A 13,794-nucleotide genomic window follows, 5' to 3' on the forward strand; every position below is an offset into this window, starting at 1 on the left:
ACTAAGTCCATCTGTATAATGTGTCATTTAAAGTCACTGTTTCCTTATAGGTTTTCTGTCTAGACAATCTATCCATTGATGTCAATGGGTTGTTAAAATCTCCTACTATTCCTGTATTACTGCTGATCTCTCCCTCAATGTATATCAATATTTCTTTTATGTATTTAGGTGCTCCTGTGTTGGGTATGTAAACATTTACAAGAGTTATATCCTCTCATTGGATTGATCCCTTTATGAAACGTTCTTTTTTGTTTCTTGTTACAGCCTTTGTTTTAAAGTCTATTTTGTCTGATATACGTATTGCTGTCCCAACTTTTTAATTTCATTTTTCATTTCATTTCCATGAAATGTCTTTTTCTATCACTTTTAGTCTAAGTGTGTCTTTTGATCTGAAGTATGTCTCTCGTAGGCAGCATATGTATGGGCCTTGTTTTTTTAATCCACCCAGCCACTTTATATCTTTTGATTGGAGCATTCAGTCCATTTGCACTTAAAGTAATCATTGATAGGTATGTAGTCATTGCTATATTTTAAGTTGATAGTCCCTTAAGTTCAAACACATTCTAAAATCACTACAAGTTTTACTCATGCCTACTATGTTTATGTTGTCATTTTTTTTAAATTATTTTTTTGTGTGTGTATCCCTTAATTTATTGTAATTACACATGATTTTCCTACTTTTGCCTTTTAATCTTTGTTCTAGCTTTATAGTTCGTTGATCTACTGCTTTTACTGTGTCTGCCTTTATCAGTGATAATTTTTTCCTGTTCTATATTTCCTTATTCATATTTTTTTGTCTTCTTAAAGAAATCCCTTTAACATTTTTTATAATACTGATTTAGTAGTGATGAACTCCTTTAGCTTTCTCTAGTCTTGGAAGCTCTTTATCTCTCCTTTGAATCTAAATGATAGCTGGATAGAGTAATTTTGGTTGTAGTTCTTCTTTCCATCACTTTGAATATTTTGTGTCAATCCCTTCTGGCCTGCAAAGTTTTTGTTGAGAAATCAGCTAAGTCTTCTGGGAGCTCTCTTGTATGTAACTAACTGCTTTTCTCTTAGTACTTTTAAGGTTCTCTCTTTGTCTTCAACCTTTTGTCCTTTTAATTATGATATGTCTTGGCATGGGCCTCTTTGAGTTCATCTTGTTCAAGACTCCGTGCTTCCTGGGCTTGTATTTCTAGTTCCTTCGCCAGGTTATGGGAGTTTTCATTATTTCTTCAAATAGGTTTTTAATTTCTTGCTCTCTCTCCTCCTCCTGGCACCCCTATGATGTGAATATTGGTATGTTTGATGTCCCAGAGATCCTTTAAAATACCTCATTTTTAAAATTCTCTTTTCTTTTTTGCTGTTCTTATTGGATGTTTTCTGCTACCTTGTCTTCTAGATTGCTAAATTGATCCCCTGCTTCATCTAATTTTATATTGATACTATCTAAGATATTCTTCATTTCAGTTATTGTATTTTTCATTTCTGATTCTTTGTTTTCTATATCCTTTTCTGTTTTCTGTCTCTTTGTTAAATCCTCACTAAGTTCGTACATTCTTCCCCTAAGTTCACTGAGCATCTTTATCATCAGTTTTGAACTCTGTATCTGGTAGATTGCTTGTCTCCATTTTGTTTAGTTCTTTTCCTGGAGTTTTGTCCTGTTCTTTCATTCGAGACATATTTCTTTGTCTCGAGAACCTTGAGAACTCCCTGTGGGTTTTTTTGTTGTTGTTTCTGTTTTTATTTGTTTGTTTTTGTATTAGGTAGATCTGCTAAATCTTCCAATCTTGGCAGAGAGGCCTTATGTGGTAGGTGTACTGTGGGGCCCAGTGGCACAGTCTCCCTGGTCATCTAAGCCAGATGCTCCATGGGTGTTTCTTGTATAGGTTGCATGTGCTCTACTGTTGTAGTTGAGCCTTGATTGCTGGTGGCACATCAGTGCAGGGGTTAACCCTCAGGCTAACTGATTGTGAGAGCTGGCTTTGACTACAGCAGATGAGCTGACCCCATGGGAGTCACTTCCATGGGGCTCCGGTACCAACTGAGTCTACCTTTCAGTATATCATTTGTGGAGCTGGTTGGGTGGCGTTCTTGTGTGGTCTGAAGCTGGCAACCAGGTGTGTTGGTTCTGGAGCCTCTTAGAGGAACTCTGGTGCAGGCCAAGGTAAAGCCGCTGCTGGGCTTTGGGCCACCTGGTCAGAGCTAGAAAGTGATCTGTGGTTGGTTGTTGCTTTTGCTGTACTTGGAGGCAGTTGGGAGAGGCTATGCTGGAACCAGGGCCAGATGCCACTTGTGCCAGGCTTGGTACCCTTTGATGGGCACCATAATGTGAGCTTAGGCCAGCCACTTCTTGTGCCAGACTTTTGGCTGTTTAATTAAAGCTACATTCCAAGTCAAGACTGGCCACCACTTATGCCAAGTTGTGGACCTCCCGATGGGAGTTACAATACAAGTTGAGTCTGGTTCTCACTTGCACCAGGCTTGGGCTACATTGCAAAAGGTGTAGGGTACACTAAGGCCTGCTACTGCCTGTTCGAGGTTAGTAGACCATTGAGAGATTTTTCAAAAGTCTGCAGCGCAAGCCAAGCCAAGCCACTTGTGTGGGAAAGCTGCTGGAAATGGCTCAGGTATATTGAGCAAATTGGGTGGGTGGGATATCAGGGAATCCCCAGGATGGTGCCAACAGTGTCAGCCAGGTCAATGGAGAGTACAGATTTGGTACCCACCTATGCTGGTCTGCTGGGTAGAAGTGCTTAACAAAGGAACTATGGCACCTGCCAGTACTTCTGTACTGAGAGAGCTGCCCTGACCCCTGCCCCTTCAGCCCTTGCTCTGAAGCTAGTCTATTTAGTTACTCCCCTTATGTCCCTGGTGCTTTTCAAGCTACTGCCCCACATTGGGACTTAGAGCCAATAAGTTTGTAAGCAAGTTCATGTGTAGGCTCGTCAAGAGGAGCACTTCTGTCTCCAGCAGCCCTCTGTCTCACTCAGGTGCAATCTCTGGTTTTCACAGCCAGATGTTATTGGAGCTTCTCAAAACTGGTGCCCCAAGCTGAGGGGTCCAGTGTGGGACTGTGATCCCTCCCTTCTCAAGGGGGACCTCCAAAGCCAAGATATCCCTCCCAATTCTTAACATTGCCACACCATGTGTGTCAGACCTGTTTATTCAGCATCTCCACCTCTCCTACCAGTCATAGGACTCAGTTTAGCTAGTCTTCACGTGGTTCTCAATGATGTTTGTTCTGCAATTTAGTTGCAATTTTGATGTGGTCACGGGAGTAGGCAAGCACAGTGTTTACATACTCCTCCATCTTGACCAGAATTTCTGCACAAAGCTTTCCTGGCTATAAAATCAGTCTGAGGAATTATGATATTCGGACCTCCTATAACTATTTTTCTTTAAGGTCTAAAAGAAGTGTTTTAAAGATTATGAAGTAACGAGGCTTTGTTGATTACATTTCTCATTTGTGCTGTACGTCTTCAGTACTCTTCCTGTTGTGGCTTATACCATTGATTGCTAAAGAATGACTTTTTGAACCAATTTCTGAATACCAAATGTAACGTTGATATTATTGTGTCCTCTGCTTTCTTTTTATTTGCATCTGTCTGCCTTATTCCTGCCAATTCTTTTGCTTTAAATCTTTCTCTTCTAGAAATAGTTTCAATTTTTGATAGTGAAAAGTTGTCTTTTAATACACGAGTTTATGCCAATCAAATCTGTAATAAGAGATCCATCGGTCTTGTTTCTGTTATCACATTTAATGGATTCTCTTTTTGATTGCCCTGTGTTTACTTTAATTTCACAGTTGATTGCCTTCGAATTCTTAGAAAATATTAATTTACCATATTTAAGTACATTTGTATTGCTTCCGTCCCTCTTCTATCCTGTTGTGGTATCTAATTGATTCCTAATAGCAATATATTTTCTTAAGTTATTACTTTATGCTGTATAACTTTTCTTCAACATCGACAGCAATTCTATTGTTTTATAGTCATAATTATTTCAATATATTCCTACTGAGTGGAGCCAGTGATTATAAACAGATCGTATACTACTAATTAGAGTGCCCAGCACAGAACAAATGGAACCTTTTGGCGTTAGTATTGCCAAGTCAAGTTAAACAGTTAAACAGGCAATACTTTGTTAAAAATGGTAGCCTCACCACCATGATAAATTTGTAAATCCAAAAACATAAGCTTTCTCTAAATTTGAATTTTAAGATGAAATTCTCGTCCATATTATGGAGGAAAAAAGTGGAACCCAGGAAAAAGAAAATTTAATTGGAGTCTCTTATTTGGTCTACCCTATAGGTTCCAGAGTGTTTTAAAGTTCAACCAATGTGTCAATGCAGGGCATGTGACAGTTGAGCAAAAAGGCAACCTTTGGTAAGTGAAAGTAGATACTGGGAGTAGCCGGAGTTGCTCGTGGACACTGCCTTCCATGAGGAGTGCTTTCAGCAGCAAGTCAACAGCCTAACAGTGACTTAAACCAGCAGACATTTAATTTTTTTTGCAGCTTTACTGACATATAATTGATATATAACATATGTAAGCTTAAGGTATTAAGCGTGATGATTTGATGTATATATTGCAAAAAGATTACAGTGAGGTTAATAGTTCCATCACCTCACATAATTCTGTGTGTGTGGTGATAACATATCAGATCTACTCTCTTAGCGACTTTCAAGTATCTAATACAGTATAACTACAGTTACTCTGCTGTACATTAGATTCTTCAGAAATCATCTTCTAATTGGAAGTTTGTACCCTTTGACCGACATCTCCTCATTTTTCCCACATCTTAGCCCCTGATAACCACCATTCTATTCTCTATTTCCATGAGTTTGGCATTTTTAGATTCCATATATAAGTGCGAACATGTAGCATTTGTCTTAATTTCACTTAGCCTAATGCCCTCAAGGTCTATCCATATTGTCACAAAAGCCAGGATTTCCTTTTTTTTTTTTTAATGACTGAGTAATAAGATTCCTTTCTGTGTGTGTATACATGTGTATATATGGTGTGGGTATATGCATATATGTGTATATATATGCACACACATTTTCTTTATTCATCTGTTGATGGACACTTAGCTTGTTTCCATGTCTTTGCTGTTATGAATAATGCTGCAGTGAACATGGGGTGCAGATGTCTCTTTGACATAGTGATTTCGTTTCCTTTGGCTACATACCCAGGAGTGGAATTGCTGGATCGTATGGTAGTTCTATTTTTAATTTCGGAGTAACTGCCATACCATTTTCCTTAGTAGCTGCATCAATCTATATTCCCACCAGTTGTGCACAGGAAGAACATTTATTGCTTATCTAGCAATTAGAGGAAGGAGGCCTCAGGAATTTTTCGACAGCTCAGTAACATGGATTTAGGTTCTTCTCCTTTTTCTACTTGGTCATCCTCTGTAGATTGGCCTTTACCATCTGCTGGTCCAGGGCTAGGAGTGTGCCTGTCATATTGGCAAGCACGACAACGTAACTGAAGCATCTCAAACAGGAAGGATCGTGGCAGGGCATAAGATTTTCACCTCATGCAGTTGTTTGTTTAAATCAGGGAAACAAGCATTTCTCGTGGCTCTTCCAACAGATTACCTGGAATTAGGTAGTATGACCAACTCAGAGCAGTCATTGCCCAGAGCATATCACCACGATTGACTTAGACCAGTCATGATTCATCACTAAGGACTGTGTCTCAGGCAGACCAAACAGAAAATTGCATATTCTTCTATGTAGGTGTTTTTATGCTTCTAATAATAGCCAGTGTTTGAAGATTAACCTACTTATATAGGCACAGATACATCAAGTTATAGCTGTCTAAAGCAACAGTGTTCTGCTAAAAACTCGTTGTAAACTGTATGTACATAAAAGGAATGAACAGTCACTCTCCTAATAACCAGTTCTCATCTGTTTCCAGCTTTGGCTCAAGTTATAGCAACACCAGGATGCGTGATGCAGTGAAAACAGCATGAAGTTGGAGGAAACCAGACCACGATTTGAATCCTGGTTCCAGTGTTCGTCACCTTGAGCAAGGTACTTAAGTCCTGCCTCTCAGTTTTCTCAATTGTAAATATCAAGGTACTATCTTTCATATCAGATAGTTGTGAGGACTAAATGAGAGTGTATGGAAATCATACAGATGGGTGATTATTAAGTACAGTTTCTTCTGGTAGTGATTGGGCCTGCGCAGGTGTATATAAAAGACAGCAGTTATAGAGGGAACATAGTTCTTGCCCTGCAGGTTACGTGTAACTGAGCAAACATTTGGAAAGGGAGGATGGTAGCAGAAGAAAGGACATTGAGACATTTCTTTCAAACTGATATTATACTGCATACCAGTGGCTAAAAATAAAAATTGGCTCACTTTCCTATTGAGGATTACCTAATTATTTCCTGATGTATCACTTAGAAGTAATGGGATTTTTTTTTTAATAAAGCTTATAATAGAAATTATTAGAAAGCTTCCAGTGAATTCACTAGTAGGGGAACTGTGTGTAGGAAAATTAGAATTTTATGTAGCTATTTTTATATTATGTGATGTGGGAATGATCATTATGAAACAGCTCACAATTATTGAATACGTCTATCCCAGGTTTTGTTCCAGTGCTTCACATGGATCATTTACTTCATGCCCACAAGACTCTGATGAGGTAAGTACTATTATTGCCTCCATTTTTCTGCTTAGGACCAGAGAGATTAAACTACTTTCTGAAGGCTGCAAAGTTGGTAATTAGCAAAAACTCAACAATTCTTTTAACTGCTACACTGTATAAGCTTTCAGTGGAAACAGAGCTGGGGCTAATTGGCTCACTGTTGAAGCCAGGCCAATAATTAGCTTGTCTGTATAAGCAGGTGGCAGGTTGTCCTCATATGCACAGTGGAAAAAGTTTAGCTTTGCCTGTGCGGGGAGTGGTGACCCCGTCATGGGTGGGCCAGGATGGTACATCCCACTGTATGGGTAAGAGCAGGACTCGCGAATTCCATCTCCCAACAACCTTGATAAAACCAACAAATTGTTTGAAACAAATTTTAGACATAAAAGTTCAAATAAACTGCTTAGTATCAGTAAAAAACAGAATTAGTTCTACCATGAGAAGCAGTGTGATAGATCTCCAAGTACAAAAACAATTACATGTTTTGAAGATACTTTATTAAGACCAAAGGTTTTCTGTTACATTTATAAATCCTTACTAATCAAAAAGAATAAATAATAAAAATCTATATCTTCAGGAAGCTTTTAACATAGTTTTGTAAATCTGAGAAGTTTCCACGTTTGTCAATTTAAATTATTAAAATTTAGATACATCCAACCATTATATAATACCAGGAATGTCAGCCTTAACAACATTGATATTGACAGGTATAATAATGGTAAAAAATTCTTTCAATTTCACCTTTTTATTTTTAACCAATTCTAATTTATTAATCATGGGAACATAGAATTTTTTTGATCTTGGATTTTAAATATATACACTTAAGTAAACATTCCTCTTCTCTCAAATAGTGGCTAGCACGGTTTTAGTAGAAGGCTACTCAAAGAACAGTACAGTACAGTACACGGTGCTGGTCTCCTTCCTGGAGAAGGAGGTTGGGGATGCAGAAAATACAGAATCAATCAAGGGCTTTTAGCTATAGTTGTCAACCAGCCCTTGGAGTTGGCCTGCCTTATTAAACTAACCAGATCTCTCTGTAAGCATCAAGACAGCCATCTAAATGTCACTTGCAAGACCATGCATACTACCTGATAAAGTATTTCTCAAAGTGCCCCTTTTCATTATTTTCAAAATATTGCTCCGCTCTCATCTAAAGGGGGAGAAAGTCTGGACAATTATTTTTGTAACACCTCCATCACCAAGAAAAAGGACTCAGTTTCTGCCACCTTACACCATCTTTACGTCCATAGTAAAGAACTGAGGCATTATGTGCAGATGAAAAAAATAATCCTTGTAGATATTTCAGAACAAAACAATTTAGACTGCCTAAATGATACATTTCCCATTACTCTCTGTATAGGAAATCTTGATTTATAGGAAATTTCATTCAGTAACACAGAGAACATTCTACCCAAACCATCTACGTAAGACTTATGTTTTTGTAGACCAGCCACACAACTATAAAGTATGGCTCTAGTGGCAGATTTGGCAACCTACCCCACCTTTTTAAAAAACTGTATTGCTTGCTATTTAGTTCATAAACTTAGAACTCAATGTTTGGATTATGTTAACATTTAGTCTGATTAAGTATTTCGGTGTGAGTGTGTATCAAGGCCATTGCCATTTTTGTCTTTCTAATATGAAATTTGACATGTCTGAAGCAAATCCAGTGGATAATATCCAATGTGCAGTGCACATATAACACAGTAGTGGATCTGTGTACAAATAAAGGTCAAATATTTACATGGAATGTTGACCCTGACTTATAAAATTACTACTTTAAATTATGCCATCTATACAATTTTATGAAGAGCCCCATTTGATAAAAAAATATGCTTTTCAAATAGTTCATAAATATATAAAATTTCACTACATTCTATTTTTCTTTAAACATGACATCTAAACTCTACAAATCAAAAAATAATATTTTTCTGTTTGAAAGTCATAGATGCAATGATTTTTGAATGGCAGGACACATTGTCTTATGGACATTCTAGCATTTTGAGCTAATTACTTGCTGAAGATCAGTAGTATCAAAGGAAAATGAGAGATCCCATCTAAATGTTTACATCATAAGATTAGAATGGCATCTGGCCAGTGTTAAGGATTATTTTGATGATGAAGGATGTTAACATTACATGAAAATTTTTCTAAAATACATCTTAGTGCAATTTAAATATATGGTGACCAACTGTGCATTTTGAAAATTTGCCTTTAACTGAATCAGTAACATGTAAGACCTCTACTTTTAGAATAAGAATCACATTCTTTTAATTTATGGGAAAAATCCAAAGCCAGCTAAAAAAAGCTTTTTTGGTGACTCCAGTAATGCGGTCTGAGGATATACAAATAAAAAAAAGTCCTTTGTAATCATTTCTTACCCCAAGATAACACCATTCTAAGATTAATGCCACAAGGAAAAGTTTTTCGTTATATATATTTTATATGTCTATCTTCCCTTATTAAATATTGGTTGAGTCACTGATATGTACTCATAAGGCCTTCTCAAACTATAACACGAGGGCCACTAAGGCAAGTTTTCAGTAATTTCTTCAAGAATGACTTTCAAATGCACACACTGTGAACATACAGCAGGTCCTCAAATAAAAGTTCAATGTAACTTTTGTTGTAACGATGAGATGCCACAGGAACTTAACTCATGTTTATATCGACTAGCCTGTGATAACATTGGTTTCATTATACATTGTTAAATACCATCAACCACATTCAGTGAGGACTTACAAGAAAAAGGTTGCACCTTTAGAATAGAAAGGGGACTCCTCCTTACTAGCAGCCCAGGTGAATCTATGGTGATCCACTCAAAGAATAGCAGAGCTGTCCTGTCTGTCTGGAGCCTGCACGAGGCTGCTGATACCTTCATCTGCGAACATGCAGACTTGATGGCAGTCTGAAGCACTGAACTCTCGCATATATTCTCTAGCTATGTCTCTCTAAAAAGTTCAACCGCATCTTAGAGCTACATATTAAAAACATCCAGAAAGTTTAAAGCTTTGCTTGGAATACACTACTGTGCAAATTTTGATTTTGGATCTTACACTCAAACATTGTTTGAAATAAGGCTATTTTTTAAAAAGATACAAACAGAACGAACATTCAATTTTAACCAAGATTGCACATCTATGACAATGATACAGATTTTTAAAAAACCCTACCACCAAAATGGTAACTGATTCAATCATGCACGCTACAAAAAAATGATTATGGAAATTTCTCTTAGTTATGAATGTAACCAGCTCACTGGGACCCAGTGGGTCTCTGTCTCTAATTTGTCAAAAGTTGTTTTTAGCTCTTTGAATGCCACGGTGAGATCATCATTTACTATAATTTTGTCAAAGAGATGACCATATTGGCTTTCCATTACTTGTGCTGATTTAATCATTTCTTGAAAGTCTTCTTCCTACAAAAGGAATATTTTTTTAAGTGGTTAACCGGGTAATTACATCACTTCATATCAGTACAAACATTCCACAAATGGTTTATCTAATGCTGTTCTGTGTCAGTTCTTTCACCTCAGCCAGAAATGAACATTAATTACCCTCTTTAATTACGAGTTCTTCAGAAGTCATAATTTCTAACACCATTTCCGTGATTTGCTTGTAACTAAACTGCTCTGACGAGAGTCAAAATTCCTGTCTTACCTGAAGTTCAGGATAATCACTTATAAAGATATTTTAGTATTAAAACAGCTATGTGGGAGGGGTGGGAAGAGTCTTTTAGCCTGATGCTGCATTTTTTATGCTTATTCATAGCAAAGAATTTATAACAAAAACTACTTTTTCAGAGTTGGATACATTTGTGAAAGGACAGTTGCCATGTTCTTCTTATGTCTCATTAGAAGTGGATCCAGTGGGCCTTTCATACTCAGTTTTGAAACCGAGTATTTCAGTTCATTATATAATTCAAGACTATATTAACTATATATAAAAATATAAGTGAGCTAGATCCTAACACTATTATCATTTATTATCTCCACTGAGAAACCTTTAAATTTATAAATAGTACAGTAACTCTACTCTGCAACATAGTGAAGTAATTTCAAAGTCCACATTTCAGTGTCTCAGAAGACTTAACTTTAGTGTTAAGCAAGAGCCCTGAGTAACATCATATGACGGTTCCCATTTAGCATGGACATGTACTGGCAGTACTGTAGAAAAAGTTACTTATTAAATACTGGGAATCAAAAGCATGTCTGTATTTTGTAACCACAATTAATAGTGTACAATATTGACTAAAGTTCAAGATGAGTTAATCAAGAGGAGAGGAAGAAAAGTTCTTGACATTTAATTTCTTTGCTTTTAATTTTTGATCCTAAGGTAGAATATGTTAACTTTAAGATTAAAAACAAAAAACAATGAAAGGCTTACCATAAATTGTTACAGTCGTTAATATGCCATAGTTGCCATTTGTAATAACATTCATGGGAAATACAATTATTGAAAAATATAAGTCTAGTTGTCCTATACCCAAAATGCTTTTTTTTAAACTATGCTAACTATGACTGTTGATGCAAGAGACAAAAAAGGCAAATTATTAAAATTTTCATCTAGACTATTAATGAATAACAGTAACTGACTTTGGTATTTTTCCCATTAAAACTAAGGCTAGTCTGAAAACTAAGTGGTCTAACTTTTATATAAATGACCTACAAAAATTTTATAAGTTATGCAAAATAGTTTTGAGTCAATATAATATGAAGATCCATCGACAGAAGCACAAAAATCAATCACAGTACAATCACTCAAAAATGTATGTACCTAAATACAAGTCTATATTATAGATTTTTGGATCAGTTTATCTATTATAGTCTTCCTCAGGTAGCTGCTACTGCATATTTGATTTTAAGTACTGCTTGCATATTTTCACTAATGCATCATCATACTTACTGTAAAGGGCTTTGCAGCACCTTGGTCATCTCTGCTGGAAATCATCTTTGCATTTTTTCTTGTCTCCCTCAAACGCTCTATTGATGGAGGCTTTATAAATATCACATAGGGCTTAAATTCTAGTGTCCGTAAATGCTTCACTGTCTGCAAGGAAGAAGAAATGTTTTCTTATATATCTCCATGATTTCATGAGTGGCTTTTACAGTAAAACTGAATTTTATTTTCTAAGGAGAAAATTCTTGAAAATTATTTTCTAATTAAGGTCAGTAGGTCTTTCAGTATATTATTATTCAATCAGTTATTGACAATTAAATGTAATAAGCACCCCTAATAAAATAATGGAGAATGCAACTTGCCTTTAAAGATGTTTTGAATGATGCCATAATTAATATTGAACAGAAGTGGCTAAAAATACCATGAAACTGAATTTTAAGTCACGTAACCAGAAGGTGCTGAGTTTAACAACCACCAGTACGTGAAAGTCTTCCAACCATCTCATTTAAGCCTCTTCCTGATCGGAGGCACCAGTTACCCTTTCACTTACTCTTCAGAGCGCCCTCGATGGGCGAGCCTCCCGCTCTCCCTTCTTGTCAACACTCCCCAAGCAAATACTTTACATTATTTACACTGTGCTTCTGGGGATTCACCTGGCTGACAGAGGGTGAGAATTGAGACCTCTCCAGAACATGGATATAAATCATAAACTCCCTTGAAAGGTTAGGCAGACAGGTTATGTGTGTGTGCATGCGTAGGGTGGCAGTCGGGGAGACGAGACGGACGGGATGCTGAGGCCCCGCGAATGCAGAGTGTAAACCACAGTGAGGGCGTTGGGAATTAGTAGCCCCAGGACACTGGCAGAGAGGTGCTGGACAAGCAAGAGCGTTCTATCCATCGCTGGGGACTAAGTTAGGAGTCAGCCTCCCTAATGACTCTTAAGAGGTACAAAAGACTTCTCCGGGTCATTCTGGCTCTCAGAGGTTTGCACCCAAGGGTGCAGCCATCTGTGGAGGGAGATTTTGTGGCCTCTGGATAGTGAGAAAATGCTGTGGGTTGGTTTCTGCTAAAGGCTATGTGATATGACGAGGAATTGAATGGCTTTATCCACTCTCAGTCCACAGTGTTCATAAGAGTCCCCAGGGCGCCTGGCAGAGATCTGCCTGACAGCTGCAATGAGGATCTCACGCCATACAATTCCTGTGAATGCCTCATTACACATACAGAACCAAAATCAAAGAGAGGACTGAGAACCAAAATGTCCATTGTTGAAAATTGTGAATACTTATAATACATAACACATAGGAATATATTATACATGCTAATATTTTTTAAATACATAGAAGAAATATCTGAGAGTCATTATACTTGACAAAAATTGAATATAAATAAGAGTTACAAACACAGATCTCGGGACTTCCTCTACTCCTCTTTTCTAATAATAATACAGGCTTTTTGTTCGCCAAATTACACTGAAATGCTTTTGTCATCTTAGGAAAGCCGCATATATGCCCAAAGTGAGTAGACTTCAGAGTTACCTCATATTGAAATACTCTCACGAAGTGCAGTAGATTACATGAGCCTGAAGGTGTTGGAAAGCTCATGGTTTACTTACATGAGGCTGAACATCCAGCAAACAAACTTTGTTTTTAGCTAGGACGGACCGAACTGAGTCTATACTTGTGCCGTAGTAGTTGTTTTTGTATTCACCATATTCAATAAACCTGTAGAAAATTAGACGTGCATCAGAATCATTTATGAATTAAATATATATAGATAGATGGCAAGGCATAATTCCTATATATAAAAGATATTTTTGCTGAACATGGAATTTTTTTACTGTGTTTAATAAATAGGGCCAAGTACTCGGAATGTCAAATTTTTAAAAAATCTTTTATTTTACATTTTTAAATCGGTAACACTTACTTGTATTACACTTAAGCAGAAAAAAGTACTTTAGTCCAGCAGTACTCTAATGTTTTCCATCACCTCTTTTTTCAGGACTAATGCAATGCAATAAAACGGTGAATAAGCCAAACAATAGAAACTACTGAAATTTGACTGCACACTACAGAAAAACCAAGCTAAGCTTCAGAACTAGAGGAGGAACTGGTTGGTGGCTAATGGAACCAGGGCAGCTGATTATGTGCTATAAAAACATAATCGCTGTGCCAAACGTGAAAAAAGCATTTTGATGTTTCAATAAAATCCCACAATCCTGCATTAAAACACACATTGCTCCCTCATACCC

At 37.0% G+C, this 13,794-nt stretch overlaps 1 protein-coding gene and 1 long non-coding RNA gene across 3 annotated transcripts in view; one reads left to right on the top strand and one right to left on the bottom strand.

The window, feature by feature from the left end:
• Positions 1-5,816: 5,816 nt before the first annotated feature.
• LOC120584097 (uncharacterized) overlaps positions 5,817-13,794 on the top strand; it is a 34,681-nt gene continuing 26,703 nt past the window's right edge. For both annotated transcript variants that reach the window (XR_005647959.1, XR_005647958.1), the window contains exons 1-2: positions 5,817-6,025; positions 6,585-6,642. This is a non-coding gene — a long non-coding RNA (uncharacterized LOC120584097). The remainder of the gene's footprint in view (positions 6,026-6,584; positions 6,643-13,794) is intronic.
• The window catches only part of MPP7 (MAGUK p55 scaffold protein 7), a 219,575-nt gene continuing 212,906 nt past the window's right edge, over positions 7,126-13,794 (bottom strand). The window contains exons 15-17 of the mRNA XM_039839690.1: positions 13,159-13,267; positions 11,550-11,693; positions 7,126-10,063 (exon numbers count right to left, since the gene is read on the bottom strand). Coding sequence (XP_039695624.1) covers positions 9,884-10,063; positions 11,550-11,693; positions 13,159-13,267 — 433 coding nt within the window. The 3' untranslated portion in view covers positions 7,126-9,883. The remainder of the gene's footprint in view (positions 10,064-11,549; positions 11,694-13,158; positions 13,268-13,794) is intronic.

This window comes from Pteropus medius, unplaced genomic scaffold, assembly GCF_902729225.1.
Source record: "Pteropus medius unplaced genomic scaffold, Ma_sr-lr_union100, whole genome shotgun sequence".
NCBI classification, from domain to species: domain Eukaryota; kingdom Metazoa; phylum Chordata; class Mammalia; order Chiroptera; family Pteropodidae; genus Pteropus; species Pteropus medius.